At 54.2% G+C, this 26,777-nt stretch overlaps 1 protein-coding gene across 1 annotated transcript in view; it reads right to left on the bottom strand.

The window, feature by feature from the left end:
- Positions 1-980: 980 nt before the first annotated feature.
- The window catches only part of KCNK9 (potassium two pore domain channel subfamily K member 9), a 73,186-nt gene continuing 47,389 nt past the window's right edge, over positions 981-26,777 (bottom strand). Inside the window, exon 2 of the mRNA XM_021688637.1 lies at positions 981-1,822. Within this exon, the coding sequence (XP_021544312.1) occupies positions 981-1,822 (842 nt within the window). The remainder of the gene's footprint in view (positions 1,823-26,777) is intronic.

Below are 26,777 nucleotides of genomic sequence, written 5' to 3' on the forward strand. Positions count from 1 at the left end.
ACTGCAGATGATAGCAATGCCTTGAATAAATTATTACTGGCTTTGGACTGCTCCGTTGCTAGTTTTGTTGTCTTGCGTTGATAATGCATACCAGTTTCACAAAGTGCATGCTTCTAAAAAATTTTTGAACTGGCAAGCTAAGATGATCCGTGTCTTCGTTCCCACCCGCCCCCTAAAAAGAAGTTAATATAATTTAGAACCTAGCATTTAAAAAATATGGTCATGACACATCTGGGAGAAAGACCGCTTATGGAACATGCTTGATTTGGCAGAATGATAAATCAAAAACCTCATGGGTTTTGTTTTCCCATTTTGTTTGGAAGCCGCTGAAAGCAGGTTATTAACAGAACTGTGTCACGGAAAAGAAAACTGTGAATACCTGATACTTTCCGTTTTTGTCACGCGGTGCGCACACAGAGAAGCACACAGACGTGTGCACTCCCTCATTCACACGCGGTCTGTGCACACGTGCGTGCGCACACACACACACACACACACAGCCACCCACCGATCAGGGGAGGAGGACACAGAGGAGTTAGGTCAGACAGCATGTGGGTGGGCACTCGCCGGCTGGTAGCCTGGTGTGCAACTTTGGGTTGGGTATCCTCTCAGCTCTGCCTGGTGGTCTTGGTCTCACACCTGTCCTGGGAAAGCCACCCCAGAGATGGGGCAGGATGCGGAGAAATGTAAGGCATACTTCGCTGGGAAGGAAGGAAGGAAGAAATCCATGCTTCATGCTCAGACGCGAGTTTCAGAGGACGGGCCTTTCTTTTCCCTTTGGCCTGCTCTGTCTCGCCGGGGAGGTTGAGGGCGGGGAGGAAGAGGTAACCATGGAAAAAGGAAGGAGAAAAAGTAATAAAGAAAATGAGGACAACGGTAAAGGATACTAATAATAAGAAAGAACAGACAAGGTGGGCCAGTGGAACTCGAGGTCAAATCGGACAAAGGACTGTTTCTGCCTGCGCCGGCAGCCCCACATCCTAAATGGACTTCCGCCGCCTCATCAGCCTGTGGTTGTCGGTAAAGCTATGTAACCCAGGAGAAATGGAGCTGATGGGGGAGGGGAAGAGGCTGTTTTTCAATGTGCTTGGTGAGATCTCCTCGATCTTGTACGAGATGGAGTGGAAGTAGTGGGGGGCGAGCTTGGCGCTGAAGGAGTTCTGCTGCGCGGCCGGGCGGCCTCCGTACTCCTGCGGGCGGTAGCAGGTGCAGGAGCACACAGACTGCAGGTCCGGCATGTCCGCCTTGTACCGGGGCCGGCCCTGCCGCGCCTCATCGGGGATGTGGATGACCATGCTGTTGCGGTTTCCGGCCAGCGACGCCCTCTCCTCAGCGTCCCGCCGCTCGTCCTCGCTGTTCATGGTCAAGAACCTGAGGACCACCAGGTTGAGGAAGGCCCCGATGACTGTCAGCCCCACCAGGATATACATAAAGCTAAAGGCCACATAGAGCGGCTTCTTCTGCAGGGCGCCCTTGGTCTGCAGGGCCACATAGTCCCCGAACCCAATGGTAGTCAACGTGATGAAGCAGTAGTAATAGGCGTGGAAGAAGCTCCACTCTTCGCACTGGGAGAAAGCAGCCGCCCCGATGCACAGCGTCCCCATGCAGGAGAAGAAGCCCACGGTTACCATGTTCTCCATGGACACCTCCGTGTTGCGCATCCCACAACACTTCTTGATGCGCTTCAGCAGGTAGCGCACAAAGGTGTTCATCCGCTCGCCCAGGCTCTGGAACATGACCAGCGTCAGCGGGATGCCCAGCACGGCGTAGAACATGCAGAAGGCCTTGCCCGCGTCGGTGCCAGGGGCAGCGTGCCCATAACCTGAGGGGAGGGGGTGAGAAAACAGGGAGAAGGAGTAAGGAGAGGTCCCGTTAGGTCTGGGGTGGGGTTGGACTTGGCATTTCAGTTGGGATGGGGCTTGGGCATGGCCATAGCCTGGGAGTGAGAGGAAGGAGAGGACAAGGGAGAGCCAGGGAAAAAAATGTCTTGAGGCTGGGGTTGAGGAAGGGGGTGGGGGCACTTTGGGATGGAGTTTGGGGCATGCCCATATCCTGGAGGGAGGGGAAAAGATCAAGGAAGAATCAATGAAGTGTCTTTTGAAGTTTAGGGATGGGAGGGGTGCCTTGGGGCCATTTCATTTGGGGCTGTTCGGAGGAGGAATACAGAGGGCATTTCATTGTTCTTAGAGCAAAACAAAGGTTTTAAAAGGAAAAGCAGCATACTCACTAATAAGACTGCAGAAGTAGTGAGTCCAAGGGAAAAAATTAAATATGCCCACTGTGGATCAACATTACTGTTGCATACCAGGCTCTGTGTGGAGTCCTTGTCCTACAGGGCCTCATTCTGACCTCCTAACAACCCTACAAACTAGGCGTAATGAGTCTGACACCAACAACAAGAAAACTAAGTTACTTAATAGTAGGGTAACTTGAGTTCTTCAGAGCTGGGATTTGAACCCAGAGTTTTCAGGCACCAAGAATGAGGCTTGAAAGCAGAGATTTTGAATCAAGAGGAGTAAGGGCAGAGTGTACTATAAACACCATGAGGGCAAAGACTTGTATCTGTTTTGTTCACTGCTGAATCCCCCACACCTGGAGTAACACCTAGCATGTAGAAGATTTCTTTAATAAATGAAGGAATACAAGTGTGCCACTGTGTGAATCTGGGCTTCTCAGGAAAGAGGGAGCAAATAATCCTCTAAGAACCACACGTGTAAGTGCTTTTGAAACTCTTCATGCAACTTTGCAGCACATTTCATTAATCCCCTACATCAATTGTGCAAAGTTGAGTCCGTATTTCCTTACATCCTGAGTGAGGATGGGGTGCTGGAAGGGTGGAGTTACCTGCCAGGTGTCCTTCAGCTACTTAGTAATAATATCAGAGCCAGGGATAGGGTCTCAGTAGGCTCTAGTTCAAGTTCTGGGACTAATACAGCCCAGGAAAAAAAAAAAACAAAAAACCAGCCCTGAATCATGGACAGTATTAGGACTGAAAGCTTGGAGGATGAACATGGCCTTCCAACATCTCAAATCCTGCCCTATCAAGAAAGGCTTCCCTGATATTACCCTGAGCCATAGGCTCATGGGCTCCTAGTCATTTAACCAGCTGTATTATCTTGGGCACCAGACAACCTCTCCCAACCCTGGTTTCTTCATCCGTTACATGGGATAATAATAATTTCCAGGTGGGGTTGTGCAGATCTGCTGAGTCAGATAGCACCTAGTCCAGGACCTGGTACTCTGTAGGGACCAACCAGACCCCAAGACCTCCACCCTGCCCACTGTCTCCCACAGGAAACTTCATCTGAATGCTCAAGCCCATACCTCTCTACCAAGGCTTTATCACTTACAGTCTGTCTCTCCCCTGGCAGGAATTTGTGCCATGTCCTACCTGCCCTGGGGGCCATACTCTCACTAGACAGATGACATTTGTTTACCTCCAGGATGCCCTCTCTTCATCCTCCCTGGCCCTCAACCCCACTGAGCCAGCACTGAGCTCCAGCCCCTCAAAAACCCCATAGTCCTTGCAGAAGAGGGAAGATGATATGATGAAGGTGGAGTCAGGCCAGAAAGGATAGACTGGGGAAACAGAAAGCTAATGGGGAGAGCAACCAATATAGCAATAGAAATCCAACCTGAAGAACAGAGAGAAATACAGATTAAACATAAATTTTGAAAGCCTCAGAGACCTTCAGGAAAATATCAGAAGTCATCCCAGAAGAAAAAGAAAAATAAGACCAAAAAAATTTTGAAGAAATAGCCAAAATTAACCAAATTTAGTGAAAGACACAGATTTACAGATTCAAGGAGCGTAGTGAACTCCAAGTAGGATAAATACAAAGTAAACCACACATCAGACTCAAACTGCTGAAAACCAAAGGGAGAAATCTTAAAGGCAGCCAGAGAGAAAGCATCACCTAGAGAATAATTTGAATACCTCTTACTTCTAATCATAAACAATAGGGGCCAGGAAGCAGTGGAATAACATCTTTAAGGAGCTTTAAAAAAAAAAAAAAGTGTTAACCCAGAATTGTCCATCCACAGGAAATATCCTTTAAGAATGAAGTCAAAATACATTTTTACATTAAAGAAAACTTGTTACCAATAGATCTGCACAGAATAATTACCAAAGGAAGTTCTTCTTCCTAAAGGGAAATGATACCAGATGGAGGCTTAGGTCTGCAGGAAAGAATGAAGCACATCTTGGTAAACAAGTGGGTTTATATTTATACAAAATGCAGGGGTGGGAATCCCAGCATATCTCTAGATAGCTCACCTGCGTAGCAGATATAAAAGCCAGATGGATGGTGGAAAACAGTAGATTGTTGGAAACTGAGTAAAGTGGTAATATTAGCTAATGGCTCCGGATGTGATATATTTATTAGGGGAAACCAACACAGCATTTGCTGGGTCAACAATTGCACATGGGGTGCCCAGACCCCACCCATTCCTGTCAGTATCGATGTTCAGAAGTAGAGTCCTTCAAGTGGCTGGACAGCAGTATGTCTGTAGACCCTGTGTCCGGTCTCCTGCCATCTGCCTGTCCTACCGTAGAATGAAAGGACTTCATCATTCTGATGCTCCGAGGTGTATCTCACTGCTGCATTACAGTGGGGACAAGTCTTAGGAAGGTGTGTGCGTGAGAGAGCGTGGGAGGTGAATGCCACCAAAGTTCAGGGCCTTCCACATTAATCTCCTAGGGCCCTGTGGTTTGGGCACAGGACTATTCCCGCTACAGTGATGGACAAGTTGCTGAATGTGCAATGCTTCCAGGAAAGAGCCCGGCAGGACATCTTCAATTTCCGCCTCCGGATGCACCCATCTCCGCCCTGCTCTCCGGTTTCCAGTTAGTTGGTCACGAGGTCAGAGGAAGGGTGGAAGGTGAGGACCTTGGTAATAAGCCACCTCTGCCAGAAGGCTCACAGCACAGAGCTACTCTCTACAGTTCCAGGAACTGTTCCCAGACACACAGACAGCTCTCCATCACTCTTCGTCCGGAATGCCACACCTTCCCTGGTTGCTTTCCCTCCACCAGACCCACACTTGGCAGAAGAGTCTATAAACAGCCCCCTAATTTCTCAAATCGAGACTGCTACTTCCTGCAAAGGACCTACCGGATACACTGCGTGTATTCTCCACTGGATCTGCTCACCATCTCTGCTCTGATACAACACTGCAGCCACTGCGTATGGACAGGTCTATACCTATCACATCTACGTACAGAGTATGCATAAGCTATCTGTGTAACACACAGATGTAGCGTCTATGGGTACTTTCTATAGAATATATATGGCACACCCTTGGAACTTTATGAACAGTATGTATGAGTGTATGAGTGGATAGATAATACATGGACCTGAAACATATGCACATACACATACCATATATATATATATATTATACCAATACATAAAAAGCATATACAATATACCCATAGCACACCCCCATTCATGAACGGACTTTGTCTATGCAGTATATGTGTGTGTGCATGTGGACTACACTCAAGGCACAGGATGTGTACACACACACAAACATATAAATATGTTTGTACATATTTATAATTCACTAACGTACATCCTATCTACAAGTTACAAGGATGAGATGAGAGATACAAAATGTACATGTGCCAGACATTGGGAAGACTGCTTCTCCTTCCCAAGGGGAGAACAAGGTACAAATCTCCAATGTTCCCACAGAACCTGTGTGACAACCCAGGTCCTAGAAGACTGGTTTTTTTCATCTGTGGATGGATGGATGCTCTCTGGCCTCCCTGGGTTGGGAGCTATATTCATGTGCCCCGATGTTTTCCATTCAAACGTGCCCAGACTGTTGATGTATCCCAGGACCTGTGCTTGTCACAAGGGACCCACAGGGACTTCTTTCCCCCAAATCTTCCCAAGGGGCTCCAGCCAGCCAGCCCATGACCAGGGCCCTCCCAGTGCCTAGCACGAGGGAGCCTTAGATGGAGGTTGAGGGCATGGGTGTCAAGGCCATGGAGGACCCCCAGTCAGAGCTGCCTGTTCTCCATGATCATCCCTGTCCCCCAACCCCCACTTAGGACTAGTCCTGGGAGCTGGGTAGCTACAGCTATAGCCCCGTCCTGGTTTTTCCACTAAGTCCCCGGGCTCCAGAGCGAGTCCCTCCTCCACCTCCGAGCCCTGCAGGGGCAACATAACCTCAGGAACCCCACCTAGGACTATTGTTCATCCTTCTACCATCACTAATGAGTAATTCATCCTTTTGGCAAAGCAATGTCTAACAATGATTTGCACAGGGTTCAGGAGGCATGCACAGGGCACAGAAGAGTGACTGAAACCAGGTTGTCCCGGATGGATGCCTCTGGACTGCTGCCATGTGACCTCCGCAGCGTGCCTCAATTCACTGGCCCGATGTGGAGGCTGAGGCTGAGAAAGGGAGAGGAGAGTGGCATGCAGCCGCCCTGCAAGGGATGGGGCCATCCTTCCCCAGCCCTGGGCCTGACACCTCTGCAGGCGACCGGCACTGACCAGCACGAGCATCGCCCTGAGCCCCACCAGCTGGGCCATGGGGTGCAAAGCCCCCTGCACACAGGGGACGCAGCAGCTCACAGCATCCCTCCACACCAAGCTGTGCCCCACCCCTTCCTGCTGACTTTTCTGCGTGTGTAGGGTCAGGGACAAACTTGCTCATGACCCCAGTGCTGGCCCTGATAGGCTGCTCGGGTGGCCGCAGGGGGCCAGGTCCCCGGGGTTGGGGACTGCTGACCAGGATGGTGACTGCACTGACCATAAGCAGAACCAGGCCTGAGCCCAGATCCTGGCCTCCCCACCAGGAGCGCTAAGGGCAGGGCAGGTGAAGCGGGAGGGCAGAGCTGGTGTGGGTGCATGTGGTGAAGAAGCTTTAGGAGAATGGAAAGGAAGGCCCTGCGCCCTGCCCCCCATATTCCAGCACAAGAACCCCCCACTCCAGGATGTTGCCCACGTGCTAAGCCTGGAGGGGGCTAGAGCATTCTAAGAGCTGCAAGTTATTCGTTATGAGGAAGGCGTGAAGTTGGCCCTGGAAAAGGCCGACCCTCCCCATCATCAGAGGGGCAACGTGAGGCCCAGAGGCAGCCATGCCGCCCCAACTCCACACAGCAGGCCAGCAACGAGCTTTCGAAGCTTCAAATCTGAAAAGGGCAAATGGACTATAAAAACAATAAACCCTGCTTTGAAAAGCTATCTGCAGACTCTGCTCTGCCACTCCTGGGCGTCCCAGAAGGACGCCTCAGTCTCCCCATCTGTGAAATGGAGCAGAGAGACGAAGCTGGAATGAGAAACAGGCACTCATCAGATCCCCAGGTCCCCTCTCTGCACCCATCTGTGCCCCCAAATTCTTGGGTGGAAGCCCTAGCCCCCATGTGATACCTGGAGGTGGGACACTGTGGGGGGGGGATCAGGGCTACATGAGGTCATGAAGACAGGCCTCAGGTTGGGGTTAGTGTCCTTCTAGAAGAGGAAGAGACCAGAGCTCACTCCCTCTCTGCCGCATGGGGACACTGCAAGAAGGGGACATCTGCTGCCAGGAAGAGAGCCCTCCCCAAGCCCTCCCCCAGCCCTCCATGGGCCGGCACCTTGATCTCGGACTCCCAGCCTCCAGCACTGTGAGAGTATCTGTGGTTTAAGCCCCTCAAGTCTGTGGCATTTTGTTACTGCAGCCTTTGAGCCGAGGCCCCTCTGGAGCTGAGCCCCCACCCCAGGCTGGCATTCAGATGCTGGGTGCGGCTTTCCAGCCCCAGGTGCCATGCTGGTTCTGGGCCATCCAGGCCTGGGCATGATGGAAAGGACCAGCCACCTGCTCGCTCTGCACTGGCTCCCATCCCCAAACCCAGGGTGGGGGCTGGGGGCCTCCAGGGCAGCCCCTCCCCCCAAACCACACTCCTCTCTCACCCACAGACACTGACTGACCCTGCCGAAGAGTCCCGGCTGAGGCCACCTCAGACTGGGCCGTTGGCAGGGGGTCCTCTCCTCCCTTACTCCCACTGCCTCCTGGCCACATTGTGAGCTCTGAGGACAGTACTGCCCACTCCTGACGCACCTCTGTGATCTCAGCGTACGGCACAGGGGAGGCACGTGGAATTTAGACGGATGCATCACTGTGCAAACAGGTTCTGTCCTCCGGGCACTGCCCGGGAAGTCTGGCCAGTCCTGAGCCCACCGCTGGGCCCAGCGTGGCTGGAGGGGGGGCGGGCAGCTTTGCCCAAGACACCGCCTCATCCAGCCTGATTTCATGGCCCCGCTGGTATGCTTAGCCGGCCTCCCTGATCTGTCCCGGGAGAGGCTTGCCGAGAAGAGGCCCGAGTCTCCCAGCTGCAGCTGGGCAACAAATAAGATGAACAGGCTGCGGCGTTCCGGAGGGGAGAGACACACAGGCAAGGAGGGTCATAAAACTAATCATTTCTATTGGGTCTGGGGCTCCCCGAAGAACCAGCTGTGGCTAGAAGGCAGCCCTCCCTCGCAAGACACCTTGTGCTCCTTGCTGACTCCTATTAGATTTTCCAGAAGTTGACAGCCACAGGTATGAGAAGTTAGCCAGACCTGGCTCCTGTTCTGGGCAGTGTTTCATTAATGACACCATGAGTGTCCAGCAGGCTCTCTCCACTGGGAAAAGTAAACAAGGCAGCTGGGCACTGTGGGTCCCGGGCCAGCCTTGCCCCTGGCACTCTAGTGCTCAAGCACTGTGTGTGGCTCCCTCGAGCTCCCTGGGGGCCTGGGCCCATCGACAGCTGGCCTGAACGACTTCCCCAGGCTTACCCCGCCCTGCACAGTTGGCAAAGCCTCTCTGCTTGGGAGCGCGCCTCCCTGAAGCCTGCCTGATCCCCTGGCCAGAAGAGATTGACCTAGCTTTGAATTCCCACTCCAGGACACCTCAAAGGAGTGGACAAGACTGGCCCCCACGGTGGGGCTAACTCAGGTTGCAGCCCTGATTCTGCCCCTTAGGGACCTCGGGTAGTCACCTCCCTCCCCAGGCACCCTCATTTTTTTCTCTCCAGTTCAGGGCAGCTGGGCTGCTCCCTGAGCCGTAGCGGCCATCACAGCCAGGGGCTGGGTGAGGTTGGATGTGGCCTCCGCTCCGGCCCACAGCCACCTGGGCCAGGGACAGACCACCCCGCACAGGGAAGGAGGGGGCTAGACACAGGCACTGGGCAGTGGGAACATGCTGCTGGAAGAGAATGAAATATTTATGAAGGACACACAAGGTTTTTGTGCTGATAGGAATTAAAATAGGCACACTTTCCATTAAAGAATGACTCAGGGTGGCTTTGAGCAGGGAAGTGCCAGGGAGGGGAGATGCCCTCAGCCCCTTGTGTTTCCTGGCTGGCTCCCCACTTCAGTGTGCAACAAGCATCCCACTCACCCACCCTCCCATGGTGCTGGCCTTGCTCAAGCCCCCGAATGAGCTCCGCATGATTATTAAGACCCAGGTGTCTGCAAACACCAAAAAGGAAAATGACTCACGGGGCCTATGGGGGACAGGGAGGTGGAGAGTGGGCAGGAAGGGTTATCGGGAGGTTCCTGGGTAGGCTCAGTAACTCCCAAGGTCTGCATCTGGCTCCATCTGCTACTTACTGACCATGACCTTGGGAAAGCCACCTAGACCCTCTAAGCGAGGGCTTTCTCTCTGTAAAGGGGACTACGGAGTAAGGCAGTCCCTTCCAGATACTACAAAGCTTGACCACGTTCATCTGAGAGGGATGCCCCTTGTTGCAGCTGCCCCAGGTGGGGTAACCCTTCTTACAGTGTAACAGAACGCGGTACCACCATGTGGCCTGGGGCTTATGTGCAGGTCTCCCATTCAACCCGGGGATGGTGCTTCTGTGGGCTCCGACCGGGTTGCCAGCCGAGTCCTGAATCAATGAGCCTTTTGCTCTTTCCCGCCAGACTAGGTGGGTGCTAGAGTGTGATGTCCGGAGCCACAGAAGTCATTTCAGCACCATGAGGTTGAGTGCAACCACAGAGGGGAATTCCCTAACCTGAGAGACAGGGTGTTAATCATTCCACCCCTGTGTCTGAGCCCAGCCTAGAGTCCACCCTACTCACAGCCTGTTCCCCAATAAATCTTTTGGCTTCAGCCAGTGTTTTGATCATAACTGATTAACACTCATGGGCTCTACACCTTAGCACAACTACAAATAATGAAGAGGGGTTTTGTACGGGTAACACAGCCCTCTGCAATTCACACGCCCTGCACCTGACACGGCTTCTCTTACAAGTGCCTCAGATCCATCTGCGGGGAGATGGGTGGGTGAGGGAACCAGTGGGAGGGAGGACGGCGGCCAGGGGGACAACCTGGGCCTCTGAGAGAGCAGCTGTGCCCCCACCGGGCAATGGGGGGCAGGCCAGGGCGACCCAGCTTCCTGATTTTTAAGGAGAAGCTGGAAACACCAATTTTTTAAGATGTGGAATCTAATTGGTGTCTAATTAGACATTTTAAAACGTGGCACAGGCCAAACAAAACAAAAGAGACCATCTGTCTAAAACAGAGGTCGTGATGCTCCAGAAATGGGGGGAAAGGAGACAAGAACCAGAGGAGAGCAGGCGGGAAAGGGGAGGCAGGGGAGCAAGTGAAGGTCAGTGAGCCCCACCACACGCCACTGCCCACCACCCTCCCTCCGGGGCCGTGAGCCCCTGGGGCAGCAAACACTAGTCCATCCATTTCACAGATGCACAAACCAAGGCAGCAAGAGATGCCATGGCCCGTGGAGGCGCCTCCCCAAGTGGGCCGAGGCCAGCCCTGCCCCCACACAGATGGGAAAGCCACACCGAGGTGGGCACAGTCCTCCTGGCTAGACCAAAGCCCCTCCTATAATCCCCGCGGGGAACTCCACTCCAGAACGTGTGATCCCATTTCACAGATGAGAACACTGAGGCTCTTGGCCCAGGGCCCTCAGATTCCCAGTCCCAAGCCCTTAGTCCTTCTTGGAGCCATGAGGAGACCCCGGTGACTTGCTTATTCACAGGTTTGGCACCCTGTGTTCTCTAAAGGAAAATCTGGCAGATTTGGGGTTTTCTTTAATGAAAGAACAATTCCCTCATATGCTTTTAAAATTATTATTAATTTCCCAAATAGTTCCCTTTTGGTTTCCCTTCAATTTATGTCTTAAGGGGGAAAGGGAACCTAAAAACTTATTTTTGATAAATATACAAGCGTATAAGGCATGGATTTCTGACGAGCTCATGACAGGCCCTCCTCCTCTTCTGTGCCGTTCGAGGACTGGGCAGGCCGGACGCAGCAGGCCGTTCTAACCACAGGGAGCCTGCACGCTCAACACGTCGACCGGGTGCCTGCTCCCGTGGCTCTGCCAAGTGGACTTTTCATCTTCTCATTGGTCTGTGGTTGTCCCTCAGGAGTACCTCTCAGACCGCAGACACCCAGAAACCCTGGCCCAGACTCTTCCGTGCTGCTGCACTTCTGCCCCCGTTTCTTTCATGTTACGAGGATCCAGTCAAATGAAGTGTCATTATCCCAGTTTATGAAGGAGGAAGCAGCCCGGGCAGCCCTGGGTGCATCCCATTTAGTCCCCAAAATGTCCCTGCAAGGCGGGCATCAGGGAACCCTTGGGGTGCGGGTGCATCCAGGGGGCCCTGCTGCAGACTGCACGTGCCCACCCGGACATCAGCGTGACAGTAAGAGGCTGGGCTTCACACTTGGCTCCAGCAGCTTTGTCTGCTCTTAGCACAGACCGAAGTAACAAAGAAATACATTCCTTAAAAATTATTTTTAGCAGTTCTACTCTTAGGTATACAGCCCAAAGAGTTGAAAATAAATATTCAAATACTTGTACACCCATGTTCATGGTAGCCCGATTCACAACAGCCCAAAGGGAGAGACAACCCAAATGTTCACCCATGGATGAATGGATAAGCAAAATGCGGTCTATCCCTACGATGGAATAGTACTCGGCCTTGAAGAGGAAGGATATTCCGATACGTGGTAGGATGTGCACAAGCCTGGAAATACTATGCTAAGTCAAAGACTCTAGACACAAAAGACACATACAGTAGGACTCCACTGTAGGAAGTGCCCAGAACAGGCGGATCCACAGAGGCAGGAAGCAGACGAGTGGTCGTCCGAGGCTGGGGGCGGGCAGAGTATGAAGTATGGAGTGGACGCTTGATGGATCCGGGGTTTTCTTTGGGGATGATGAAATTGTCTTGGAACTAGACAGAGCCGAGGTGGTTGCACACTTCTGTGAATGTACTAAATGTCACTGGACTGAAGATGTTAAAATGTGAATTTTATGTTCTATGAATTTTACTTCAATGAAAAGAGTAAAGCAGCTACTGTTTTTAAAGCAAAACTCTTCCTTCTTTCTACCTGCGGATGAGGGAAGTGGGGAGTGGTGGAGGCCTGGGGTCTGTGGGGTTCTGGGAGGAGGCGCTGAGCTGGTCTGGGCCCAGGGGCCTGGGGGGGCACTGAGGCTACTCTGGAGAAGCCCAGGTTCCCGGCAGCACCACCCTCCCTGTGGGTCTGCTCCGGACGGGCAGGGTAGGGGAAACGCAGCCTTAACACCGGCCCTCCACCTGAGCACCACTCCCCTAGTTGGCACCCACAGTCTCCGGGCTCCCTTAACCAACCCCCACTCAGGCTCTGGATACAGGTGACAGACGTCAGCCCTGAAGCAGCCACAGAAACCTCCGCCAGCAGGAAGCCTCCAGCATGCAGCTCTGAGAGCACAGCCTGGGGGACAGAGTTGGGGCACAGTGGCCCCCTCTGACCCAGCAGTGAGGGCCAGGCTGGGGGGCAGCCAGGGGTGGCCCAGCCAGCTCCCTCCAGCCACGAGATGGCAACGCACCCATCTCTCAGGGCTGTGGGGCTCTGATGAGGCACCCTGCGGGGTCCCAGCTCTGACCCGACCACAGGGACACCAGCGGCATGACGAGGTCAAGGCCAGCCCCAGCCACTCGAATACCCTAGGCCTGGACCACAGAAGCATGGACCATGCCCCTGGGAGAGGCCGGGGCCCTGCACCCAGCAGACCACTTTGCTTCTGCCCACGGGACAGGGAAGCGGGTAAGGGGCTGAGACTGGCTGAAGCCTCTGTCCGCCCCCATCCATCGCTGTCCTCACACTGTCAGGCCCTCCCTGGGGCAGGCTCCGGACAGCCGGCAGCTACCGAAGAAGCACGGGCGCCCTCTGGTGGGCACTCGCCGGCCGCAGCGACCGGGTCCTGCCGCAGCACATGTCTCCCCGGGCCAGCGGCCAGAGCCTGGGCCCGCGTCCAGAGCCTGGGCCGCAGAGGGGCGAGCCGTTCATCTCTCCCGTAGGGGTACGTGTCCTGTGCTGAGTTTCTCATCAGAAGTCGCCATCCGTCAATGGCAGCGCTGACAACAGGGAGTAACAATCGTAATGCGGAGCCGCTGACCACAGCCACCGTCACGGTGGATATCGGCTGGGCCAGGAACTGAGCTAAGTGGCTTAAAACTCCCTCACTCTGGGGGCGGGGCCACCCTCTGCAGGCGAATGCTGTTACCACCCCAGCGTGGGCGGGAGATGCCTCTTACCGCCCCCCCCCCCCCAAGACTTGGGCTCCTGCCACAAGCCCCTGACACCACGGCACAACCCCAATCCCACTGTGGGGACGGTGGCATTGGTGCCTTCCAGAATGTGCTGGAAGCCTGCCTCTTCCTTCCCGCCTCCTGCGACCCTTCCCAGTAAAAGCTCCCCTTCTTCTTTTCCTCTCTCCTTTCCTCCTCACCCACAGTACAAAATTCCCCCAAATAAAGAAACTGGAAGAAAATGTGGTGAAACAAGCCCACATTTAAAAAATTAAGTTCACAGGAAAAAGTATATAAAATGTGGCTGACTTCTGAAAATCTGTGGTAGAATAAGAAAATGTGAAATCAAGCAAGGCCTAACACCCATTCATTAAGTAATAACTGATACATTTTCGGTTTGATGCAGACTGTCTTTCAGAGCTAATTCACCCTGGAGTGCACGAGAGGGAGGGAGCGAGCAGAGTTCACACCGTTCACACCGGAAAGAACGATGGGACAGAACACGCAGAGCCTGGAATGCCAAATTACTCCTGGCTCTAAGTGCCGGCCGTTCGAGGCGGGCGTCCACAGCCCCACGGGCTGGCGGATCCCCCGCTCTGTTCAGACACTCCCTGCCCTCCACTGGATGGAGAGCTGCCCTCTTCAAGGGCCCCTCGCACAAATGCCACCTTCTCCAAGAAGGGTCTGTCCTCCTTACCCCAAGCCCCCACAGGCACTCTGGACACACAGGGATCCAAGTGACATGGCGTTATGGGGCCTGACGCCCAGACCCTCACCCTTATCTGTGAAATGGGCACAATTCAAGCCCCTGGAGCCAAAAGGGCCTGGAGCAAAGACAAGGGTGCCCACCCAGAGCCGAACACGGTCAACCACGAACGTCTGTGCCTCTTGGACACCTAACGAGCTAAAATGAAGGTAAGAGGTGTTGCATTTGTGGCTTCTAAAGCATGGCTTCCTGAACTCGGGGGCTCATGGGGAGCGGAGGGCCTGAGATCTTAGGACCGTGCAGGTCCTGAGCCAGGAGGTCTGGGGGCCTGGGACTCTGCCTCTCTAACTAACTAGGTCCTCGGTGCCGTGCGGCTCCGTGGAGCTCCCGCTGTGTAGGAAGGGCCTGCAGAGAAGCCAGGGCACATCAGAGCTGGTAGAACTGAACTCGTTTCCTGCTCAGCACCTGCGGGAGCCTGATGGCAGCCAACTCGCTTCCAGGGCCTCAAGTGTTGAGAGATGCTCATTTTGTCAAGAAGCAACAGAAGCGGGCGGGTTCCAGCCAAGCCTGCCAGTGCCCACCCACACACGTGACCTCCCCCTGCTCCTGCGCACACAGCTGGCCCACACTGTCCCCTGCAAGTAGACACGGCCGTATGACTCAGTGCCAGCAGCAGGGTTCCAGCTTGGCCCATCAACAGCGGCCTCACAATTCTCTTTCTTCTCCGTCCACTCCCTTCTCCCTCTTCCCGGCCCACTCTCCCTGAAGATGCAGAGGACTTGGGATCTTTGGAGGACAGAGCCTCTGGCTGACAGGAGCCGGGGTTCCTGAATGACCACAGGGAACAGCGCCACGCTGACCGGCAGTGACTGCCCGGAGAGGAACAGTCACTCGTACTGCGTTGAGCCCCTGAGCCTCGGGGACGCACCCGCAGAGCATCTCACAGTAAGCACTTTGTAGACGTTATCATTTACCAGCTTAGAGGCCGAACCCCAAAAGCAGACCGGTGCAGACGGACATCACCCACCAGACCCAAGGAGAGCCCTGACTCAGGTGCGGACACGGACAGCCCCCGGACAAGCCCTTCTGCCCCCTGTCCTCCCACCTGCCAGGTGGCCAGCGCTGGGACACACATGTCCATCTCACGGGGGAGAAAACTGGATCTCAGGCCCTGTGCGTACACAGACACGCACACACAGACACAGACATGCACACACACACACACACACACCCTTTCTGTGTCCCTGGACACTCTGCTGAGAGTAACAAAAAAAGGAGCAAGATAAAACTGAAGAACTTTAGAAGCCCCGCTCCCCCACTTGCCTCATTTTTAATAGTAAACATGCACTAAACGTGAGTGCTTATAAAAAGCACAGAACAATGCCTGGCACATAGCCTTTCTGTCTCAGTTTCCTTGTTGGCACATCAAGAATAAGAATAGTGCCAGCCTCTTGAAGTTATAAGGATTAATTCTTTCAGCCAAGTCACTTGCCCAGGGACATACAACTACGAGGTGGACAATCCTCAATTGCCACAAAAGCACCCTGTGTCAAGCTCTTCTGAAAGGCTGCCTCCGGCACCTGCGAAAAACATACGCGCACACACACACACGTGCACACGCACACACACACACAGCCCAGACCCTTCCTTACGTAAGAGCAACCCAAGGTATCCCCCAGTCTCAAGGCAAAGTAGAAAGACCCAGGCTTTGAGGCAGACCAGCTTGGCCTGATTCCTGTTCATCTGCTCGACTTCAGGAACAGGCTTCCACTGCTCTGTCCTGGAGACCAAGTTCACACCGTGCTTTCCCCTGAGGCTTGCTGGGAGTGGTCAACATAACAGACACAAGTACCAGGCATGGGCCTCCCTAGTCAGGGTCCTCTCCCAGGACCCCCTGGTGCTTTGATTTTTGCCTTTCTGTTTCCAAGATGCCCTGTAAATGTTGTCCATGAGCTTGTCCCAGGTGCACATGATTCTTATTGCTTCTGCCTTATGCCTCAGGACCTTTGCACATGCCATGCTGCTGGCCTTGAACACCCCTCCTCTGCTCCACACCCTGCCTGCAGGCTCACCCCCTTTCCCCTCAGCCCCGGGCCGGGATGGCTCAGTAGAGGGGACCCACAGTGCTGAGTCAAAGCACTCCTGCTTCTTGGTTCCCTTCGGCCGGTGGTCTCAAGTTCAAATGGCTTTTGGGACCAGGGAAGTGCCATTCACAAGGAAGCAGGACTTGTCTGAGAGGTCAGAGGAAGGTGGAGAGCCACCAGGGAGCTCCAGCAGGGTGGCCTGGGAAGGGGCAAGGGGCCTGACCTTCCCCTTCTCTGAAAGGCAAGCATCCAGATGCATCTGTGAATGGGGCGCAGACCGAACGTTTGCAAAGCCCCTCCCATATTGGTAAGTCCTCAACGTCTCAGCAAGAGGCATTTGTGTCTGTCAAGGCAACCTGCCCTTGCCCTCGCTGCAGCCCTCACTCCCTGCGGGGCCCGTGGGTCATGGGAACTACGAGTCCATGGTCACTATAACCATCTCTTGAGATTTCCCACACCCTCCTCTCCCCTGTAAAGGGGCCTTTACGGAAGCCAACTGTGTTATCTGCACGGGGGGCCTGTCTATCCGCTCCAGACCAGCAGGAATACCTCAAGGGCAAGCTCCGACCCCAACTTATTTCTGGAGTCCTGGGGCCATGCCTGGCACACAGAGGGTGGCTGCTCGCCAAAGGGCTGGACAAGGAAGGTCCCCTGTGGTGTCTCTCCACCTGGCATCATTACACACGAGATGAAAGTCTGAGTAAATAGCATCCTGGAGCAGAGGGGGCAGTTGGTAGATTCTATGCTATTCACCGCCCTACATATCCCCAATGTCCCGGACATAGTAGAGCCTCAATATCAATTTGCGAAAAGAAGGAATAAATGAAAACAAAACCATTAAGAGCATAACGATGTCAGCCAGGGGCCGGGCACCATCCGAAACCCCAAAGGGCCCACAGTAGGTACAATCACTACACCTATATTTTAAACAAGGAAACCGAGGCTCGGGGTTAATGACCAACCCAAGGTCACTCAGCTGACCACCTGACAAAGCGGGGATTCAAATCCAGACCGCTTCTTGCCCCAAACCCCTGTCCCCTGGGCCACCTGCTGCCAGGGCAAGGTCAGGTTGTCCACATATGACAGAGCAGTGGACACTGGTCAGTGTCCCGGGGGGAGGATGGAAGCAGGCAGCCTGGCCGGCTGAGGGGCGTGGGGGCCGGGGCAGGGAAGGAGGCCGGGGCAGGAAGAAAGGGAGGCAGCAAAGAGGCAGGTGGGAAGTACCGAAGTGGACAAGAGGGGGGCTGACATCAGGGTGTCCACTTGCCTTTATGGGAACAGACGGTCAGTCCAGGGTGGGGGCATCTCCTTCCATCCTATCTTGGAGGATGAAATGGTGGAGTCATTTCTGCATTCCCCATGCCTGGCACAGGTGGGCACCTTGTTTAATTCCTTCCTTCACTCAACAGGTGACTACCGAGCACCTAAGATGTGTCAGGCACTGTGCCAGGAACTGGGGAGCCTGTGACCATGGTGGCCACGGTGACGGGGACCACGGGAGCGACCACAGCATAAGGATGAGCATGAGGATGACGCTCTGTGTGGAGCCCTGTTCTGAAAGCTCGAGGTCAGGTGCCGGGTCCACAGAAGGCACAATCATCACGAGGGTGTGAGGAAAGAACTCTCGGATGGGCCGCTATATGTCCCCAGTTCACAGAGAAGCTGTGCTGACGCGGGGTCTCACCTGCCGAGCCCACCCCCCGCCCAGCCCCTGCCTGTGGATGAGATCCGGCCCCGCGCTCCGCATCAGAGGAGGCCCGCCTGCCCCGTGGAGAAGGGCCTGCCCGGACACCTCCGTGCCCACCGCAGGAAGCATTTACAAACCGAAGCTGGCCTCCATGCATCTCTCCAGAGCCATGGAGCCCTCTTAATTGGAGCAGCTACCCAGCTGCCTGAGGATGAGGGCTGGCCCTGGACCGTGAGAGCAGCCCTGCATGTGTCTTGTTAGCGGCCTGGTGTCCCGAGCTGCCTGCGCAGGGCGGGGAGGGGACAGCCTGCGCCCAGGAGGCTGGACAGGGATGGCCGCCCCAGCCTGGGGGGGCAGGGAGCTCTCTGCCGAGACAGGCCGTCCCCTCTCAGCCCTGGGGAAAACAAGGACCAGCTTGGCTTCTGTGGCTGCCGCCGGCGTGGGCCCCTCGGAGCCTCCGGAGCGCCCAGCTGCTGGCCACAGGGAGGCCGCGCTGGGGAAGGCGGCCTTCAAGGGATGGGCCTGGGACGAGCACTGGGCTCAGGTCACAGACGTCCTCTTTGGGTCTCCGTGTCCCCTCTGTCACTTGGGAGTGAGATGGGCCCTGCCGCCCGGGGTGGCTGTGAGGGCTAAAAGGAGTGACCTGGCCAAGCCCTTGACCTCTGACGAAGGAGCGCCCAGTACGCAGCGAAAGCCACGCTGACACCGGGAACCGCACAAGATGCCCATCGGTTCTGAGCTTCCTCCCCAGAGCGCCGCGACCGGCCGGAAATGACATCACAGACGTGGAGCACACAGTAGGCCCTCAACAAATGTTAGTAGAAACCTAATCCCCTCTGCCTCCCAAACCTTCCCCAGAGCACAGTCCTCCCAGGACGGTCTGCTGCAAGAGCCGGTCAGCGTGCGAGCAGAAGGCCATCTCTGCTGACAAGACAGGGCGGACATTCAGGGAGCCCTACACCGGGCTGGCCTCAAGTTGGACTTGCCGTTCTCCTCCTGGTTGCCTGGCTGAGCCCGGGGTCTCCTCCTCTGTCACAGGGAAAGCAAACCCAACCCTCTCAACAGTCCAGTGAGGTGGGCATCGTGTGTGAGGCACATAGCCTGGCCCAAGCACACACAAGTCCCAACGGTGGTCACCTTTCCTCCGGAGCCAGCCCCGGGCCACCTCCACATCTTTCGGCAAATCCCGCGTCACCTCCTGTAGAGGAGCCCAGCCCTCCTGCACTCCCTAGCCCACTTCTCAAAGCATGGCCACAGACCATTCACGGGAATGCACAGGGTGCTGATCAAAATGCAGATTCCTGGCCCTGACCCACAGAACCAGGACCCGGGGAGCAGGCCCTGGCATCAGCATTACAGAACCACCCAGGTGGGGGTCTCAGAGCACAGCCCGAACACGAGCAGGGCTCTGGGCTTGGCGCCCACTTCTGGGCCTGGTGTGAGGCAGAAGAGTGGACGGGTCTCCGGGGCCTAGGCAGTCTGTAGAGGAGTCCACGGGGTCCCCTGAGGCAAAAGCCCACCAATAAAAGTTTCTTTCTACCAGCCCCACAGGGAGAAAATCTTGCCTGACCCAAGAGCATCGCCCTTGATACCCTTCCTGAAAAAAGCCAAGGGGGACAGTTGCTTGGGTGGACTCTCTCCTGAATCTGTCACCACCAATGTCCATCACTGTCCGGCACTGAACACCACCAGCAAGGGGAACAGCTCCAAGGGGGGCTGCTTCATGTTCGTAATGACTCTGTCATAACTACTAGAGAAGACCCAGGTCCTTGCACCCCCTCCTCCATGTCTCAGCTGCACAACCTTGAGCCAGTCGCCTAACCTTGCAGAGATCAAAAACAGAAACGCAAAACAAGAAATGGAAAAATCCCCAGAGATCTAATCCTTCTTAACTTCTCTCCTCAGCTTCCAACTACTTCTCTTTATTTTATTTCCTACTTCTTAGCTTCTCCCATTTTGTAATTTGCTAATTGTAGGAATACTACTTGCTTGCTGTGGCCAATCACAAAGCTTTCTAAAAAGGCTACAGATGCAGGAAAGAATCACCAACAATCCCCCCACTTCAAAAGGAAGCCCTGTGAGCTTTTGGTCATGTTTCCTCCAAGTCCTTCTGCTGAACACATCTTCCAGGGTTGAGAGTAAACAATACAGAAGCAGTTGTGTTGCTCTCTTTTCTCTAATAAGAAAATGTGAGGGACATCTGGGTGGTTCAGTCGGTGAAGTGCCTGCCTTCGGCTCAGGTCATGATCTCGGGGTTCTGTGATCGAGCCCCGTGTTGGGCTCCCTGCTCAGTGCACCCACTTCTGCTTCTCCCTCTCCCCACCCCCTCATACTCTTTCTCACTCCCTCTCTCTCAAATAAATTATTTTAAAAAAAAGAAAATACATGGGTCATTATTTTCCCAGCAAAAATTCTTCATCAGCATCGTTTTTAATTCCTCATAAGCTTCAAGTAGATGTGCCATAATTTCTTCACCTAAATATCCTCAATAGGGACTCCAGTGGTCTCCAATTTGCGTCTGTTGCTAATAACCATTTGTGTTTTAGCCAAAAGCACACCATTTCTGGCCCTTGGGATTTTATTCTTACCACATAAAAAGACCAGGAACCAATGAAATGCCGGCCTTGGGCTGAGCACTGTGAGAAATTAAAAAATAGAGATCCTTCAATGTCCCCTTTCCTGAGGGAAGGATCTAAAGACAACCTTCTTCCCATTACACCCCCAGATGCTAGAGATGATTGCTCCCATTTTCCTGGATGAAGAAACATGCTTCAGAGGTCAAGTGGGTCCCGTCTACTGCTGATGAACCAAATCCTTAATGTGCTTTCTGAGGTTACGGAACCTCACTGCTGGGCAACTTCCAGAACGGCAGAGTAAGGACCCCAGAAAATCTGTTCCTCCAAACAATGAGAACACTCCCAAAAGTGTCAAAATCAGCTGTTTTGAAATCTGGAAATTAACTGCAGACTTGCAATAATCCAAGAAGTGTTTATTCAAAAAAAAAAAAAAAAGACTAAATTTCAGTAAGAAAAGAAAGCTTTATGGTGTTTTAACTTACGCTATTCCATTCTCCCTGTCCCCAGCTCCACGGTAGCGTTAACCAACAGCCCAGCAATCATGGTAGCTGTGAAAAACAGCATCCACCAGCCACAGGAGGGGGCAGAGTACGTTTGAAGCCTCCCCGCCCCCCACCCCACCAAATGCCATTATTTGGTCTGTCTGGTAGCTCCCTGAAAAGTTCCATTCCACGGCTTGTCTTTATTTGATCTGACTCAGAGCTTGCTCAGTGATAAACCATATCCCCAGGGCATTTGTTGAAAACAATCGCAGGCCATTTTTTAACATTGCAGTTGCCTGAATGGGCATTACCACGTGGAGCTAACAAGAGGATGACCATAAAACTAGAAAGGAAGACCTGGGAAATGGGAGACTCTGAAACACTTGGATACACCCCTGGGAATCTAAAAGGCCCCACATGTATACAGGGCTGTGTACACTACCAGGAAACACTCGGGATGGCCCCAATCTCACTTCTGGCTGACCTTGAGACTCTGCACAAGCAGAAAGCAGAGACCACAATACCCCAAAACACACATAGCTTCCCTTGGCAAAGACTGGGAGACTTACTGGCTCAAGGTATTTAAGGAAATGTCTAACCAATGATTAGCCGACCACAAAGCGAACCAAGCAGAGACGTCATGGCCACATATGATGAATACAGGCTTGGGCGCCTGGGTGGCTCAGTTGGTTAAGCGACTGCCTTCGGCTCAGGTCATGATCCTGGAGTCCCTGGATCGAGTCCCGCATCGGGCTCCCTGCTCGGCAGGGAGTCTGCTTCTCCCTCTGACCCTCCCCACTCTCATGCTCTCTCTATCTCATTCTCTCTCTCAAATAAATAAATAAAAATCTTTAAAAAAATAAAAAAGAAAAGAAAAAGAATACAGGCTTTACAGAATTCATCCAAGGAAGTCACTAGGCAAACGGACATAGGCAACAATGACAAGAACAACATTCAACCCTGAAGGGGAGGGAGAATTTCATTTCCAGAGCTGCCTGTAGGACATCATTTTAAATATCTAGTTTTGAACAGAAAATTCTAAGACACACAAAGACACAGGAAAATGGCCCATCCACAGTCAGTAGAAACTGTCTGGGAGGAATCCAGAGGTTAGTAGAGACACGACATCAGCTGTTACAAATATGTTCAAAGAATAAAAGAAACCACATCTACTGACTTATGGGCAAGTATGAGAATGATGTCTCACTAAATAGTAATAAGTGAATAAAGCAATAATAATAAAGCAGTGTTGAAGGGCTTATAACATATACAGATGTAATTTGTATGATAATAATAGTGCAGAAGAGAGAGGGAGCAGAGATTTATGGCATTCTGCACAGCACTGGAATTAAGTTGGTATCAATCCAAACTACACTTTTTAAAGTTAAGATGTTAATTATAATCCCCAGGGCAACTAGTAAGAAAATAATTCAAAAAAACATGTAATAGTAAAAGAAACAACAAAGGAATCAAAATTGTATACTAGAAAATACCTATTTAAAAACAAAACGCAAGAATGGAGGAATCAAGGTGCCAAAAAAAAAAAAAAAAGACATACAGAAAACAAACAGCAAAATGGCAGACCTAAATCCTACCTTACTGGTAACTGAATATAAACGGACAACCTACTACTATCCAACAGGCAGAAATTGGCAGAATGCACAAAAACATGATCCAGCTACATGCTGTCTATAAAAGACACACTTCAGATTCAAAAACACACCAGGTTTAAAGCAAAAAGATGGACAGAAAAGAAATATCAGGCAAACCACCCAAAAGAGCTTGAGGGGCTACACTGCTATCAGACAGAACACTCTAAGACAAAAATTTTTACTAGAGCCCAAGAAGGAGATTTTAAAATGGTCAAAGTTTCAATCTATCAGCAAGGCATCAGGATTATAACGCACCTAAGAGCAGAGCCCCAAAATATGTGAACCCGGACTTCACCGCTGTAACGACTGCTTAGATTTTCCTTCAGCCTTCCTTCAGCCCCACCCTGTGAGTCTTGCCTGTCCCCTCGGCCATTCAGGACATCCCAGGAAGAGCCCATAACTCCCCCAGCCCTTTCAGTCATTCAAACCTCAGCAAAGTCCAAGCGTCCTCTCAAACTCAGTTTGAATCTTATCTCCTCCTCTACCCCCAGGGCAGAGTGGAGCCGGCTGCAAACTGGGACAGGGAGGGATGTGAGGGACCCCGGGCTGGCTGGGGCACCTCCTGCCCCTTCCCCCACAGGCCTGCCTTGTATGAGATCAGGGACAGACCGCAGCAAGGAACAGTCCTCTCCCCACCGCCCGATGCTCTGTCTTTGCTAATTCTGCCCTGCAGTGGCCAAGGGCGGACGCTGCTGTGGACACGTGCCTGGGGTCTCAGGTGGCTTTCGGTGGCCCCTGCCAGGGTGAGAAGGAAGGGCCCCCACAGCAACCCCCTCCGGCCCCTGGGGTCCCCCTGGCCCCAGGCAGCAGCCACTCTCCCTCCTCAGGGCCAGCTGGGTCCAAGACAGCCTCGTGCTCCCTTGGACAGGGACCCCCGGCAATAATTCCTGTGCTGGACACCGGGACCCCCCTCTTGGCCTGGGCATTCACCGCCAGGTTAACTGTGCCAAATGTAAGCAGCACCACTCACATGGAGCTCTGTGGTTCATGGAGCCAGTCCAGGTGCGATGTGAATTAAATAAACGGCAGGGGCACAGACAGGATGCTAGCTGAGCTACCTTAGGGAAGTTCTTTCATCTCTCTGAGCTCTGCTTTCCCCATAAACGAAATACTGGCTGCCGACGTTCACTGAGTGCTTACTCTCTGCCAAGTGCTGCCAGGTGGATACGCCCGTACCTGCCCTCACAGTCCCCTCAGCGGTCGCTGGCATGGTCCCACTTTGCAGAAGGGGAATTGGAGGCTCAGAGAAGGTGAAGCGCCCAGGCAGTCTGACCACATGCACCTCATCATTTTGCACGTGTGTCTGGCATGGTGCCCGGTGTGTCATAGGGGACCAACAAATCTAGTGCTCACTCTTCTCTGCCCACAAGTGCCAGTGGACCCCGAGGCCCACACGGTGAATAAATGCCCGGCACCAAGCAACTGGGTGAAGGAAGACAACAAATCACAAGACCGTCTGTCCTGCGCCGGCCGGGGGCTCCTTCCGCACCGCTCTGGGGGTCTGGAATCTAGGCCAAGTCACGTGGCTTGTTTTAGCCAAAGGGACTGTAGCAGATGGGAGAAATAAAAGCCTGGAAAGCACTTCTGCTTCAGGGCTTGCCCCCCTCTGACTGCCTTCCAGGCCCAGCCTCCGTGCAACGAGACCCCAGCCCTACGGGAGCGAGACCCCATGGAGCAGAGAGTGCCAGCCCAGCTGAGGCCCCAAACCAGCCAGCCCCCAGTGTGGCTGGCTGCCGCCGCACACACCACCAGGACTGCCCAGCGGGGCCCTGGACATCACCTCCCTGAGGTCAGCATCCGCACCTGTAAGAGGACCCCTGCTCCACCCCATCAGCACACAGATGCCATCGGGAGAGGCCAGGCCTGTGCCAGGGCCGAGCCACTGTCCCGTGTCTTGCCTGGTCCCCTCCCCTCCACTGAGCCTGCTAACACATACCTCCAACTGCCCGATCACCCCCCTCCCCCAGGCTTCCAGGCAAGACTCAGATCAGGGGGCCTCCTATGCTCGGGGCTCCTTCCAGCCCCCGAAGACTCAGTAACATGAGTGCCCATGGGCACCGCGTCAGCTGTGTGCAGGTTGTGGGGGACTTCAATGATAGTGTGGTCATCTTGGCCGCCAAGCATCCCTATTTGGGGATGGCAGCGGTCAAGCTGATGACTGGAACCCTAGTCTGTCACCTGACCCACCTCCTTAACTGTCCTCAGCCCACCGCAAAAAATGCCCCCAGCTCCTGCCACGCTGTCCTGTTCTGTTCACAGAACAAGCCACGTTGCCAATGGCCACCAGGACGATGGATGCGCTAGTCCCACAGCCCGGGACGCCGCACACCCTTCTCCCCGAGACAGCCATTGGCTTGTCCCCCGGGCTCCTGCAGCCCCTGTGCCAGCCAGCGTTGCAACCCTCTGCCCGGAGGTCTGTGCGTAGGATTGAGGGGCCCCAAGAACTTGGATGGGGAAATAAAACCCCCACCCGCCTCCTCCTCAGCCCCCTCTGGCAGGCACTGAGCGGCTCCTTCTATCATGCACGCGAACAACAAGAAACAAGATGTATCTCCGTGCCGTGTCTGCGGCTGGGGGCACCATGACACATGGTGGACGCAGAGGTCACCTGCAGCGCGTGGCCATTCGGGGCCCACCAGCGGTGCTTGTGACTGAACGCATCGGTCAGGAAGCGCACGTAGCACTGGGTCGCCCGTTTGTAAAAATGACTTTCCTCTCTGGGTCCCGTTTCACTGGTTCCTTGGAGAGGATTGAATGAGAGCGGGGAATCACCCTGCCCAGGGCCCGGCACCACGTAGGGGCTCCGTCCCTCCCGCTGGGTCAGGTTACCCTGTGACCCGCAGGTCTGTGGGTGGCAGTGGACGATGTCTGGGCCGCCCTGCAGGAACAGTCCCATCCGTGTCCTGCGGCTGCCCACTGGCTACCCTGGACGCACGGACCCTCAGGGAACCTCCCTCTCCAGCCTGCCCTCCTGAAGACCAGCCCGGCTTTGCCCGCCCCCTCAGCACGCAGGGCCCAGTGCAGGCGCAGACCACAGAGCGCAGCTCATTCCTGGAGGGACGCCGGGCCTGGCTCTGGCATCCTCAGTCCTCCCCAGCCCCCGTGAAAAGGGCAACATGCCGTGTCGTGTGTTAACTGGGGTCTCTCCACACCTGTCCCTGCAAAACTTCTACGTGCCTGGAGCACGGACGATTCTCAACACGCCTGCCCCAAGACAGGACAGCCTGCCACGAACGAGTTCAGGGGGAAATTAGGGCCCTTTGGAGAAAAACTCCGTTCTCTTGGCAGCAAAACCCTCCCCGTGAGAACATTTTAGAATGGGGTGGGGGGGTTGGGGGTAGCACCGCTGTGCTGACCCACTGCCCCTCCTTGTTCCTGGGGGACAGAGAGATGGATCTGCCTTCAAATGAGGAGCCTGGCCGGGGGGCCCCGCTGCCAAGTGGGTGGGTGGGAGGTACGCAGCCCCAAGCTGGATCCCAGGACGGAGGGACATTGCAAGGATGGGGTACTGGGGTGAGAGCAAAGAAGATTCCAGAACCTGGATCCAGACGCCCAGCGGTGGTTTGGTTTCCAAATCTGTTGTGCAATGGCAATGCCAACCCCGCTTTCTAATCACTCTCTCCACTGTGAAATCACCAAGGAGGACAGCTCCCAGGCTTCCTTCCCTGCCATACCACTCCCCCAAAGGAAAAAATACGTCCCTCCAAACGCCACCCCCATGCAGGCAAAGGGCTCCGCCTGGCTCGCTCCAGGCCCTGGGTGAGTGTTTAATCCATCCAGGACACCAGGACGAATCTCTGATTGGCAGGGGAGCAGGTTTGGGGATAGACAGCCCAAGTACCTGACTTGTGCCCTGGGGTCAGAAAGGGGACAACTGAGCTCCATCCCCCTGCTCAAACACACCCAAGGACCACCCCCTTCCCCAGGCCTGCCAAAGAGGCCCAGACCCCTGGGTCTGATCGTCAAGACCTTTCCCCACCGGCCCTAAACCCAGCGAGGCCCCCATGCACTCTGCTGTACCCATGCCCCTGGCTCCATCCTCCTGCTTCCCACGTGTGCTGTGAACCAACCAG

Source organism: Neomonachus schauinslandi, chromosome 4, assembly GCF_002201575.2.
Source record: "Neomonachus schauinslandi chromosome 4, ASM220157v2, whole genome shotgun sequence".
Lineage (NCBI taxonomy): Eukaryota > Metazoa > Chordata > Mammalia > Carnivora > Phocidae > Neomonachus > Neomonachus schauinslandi.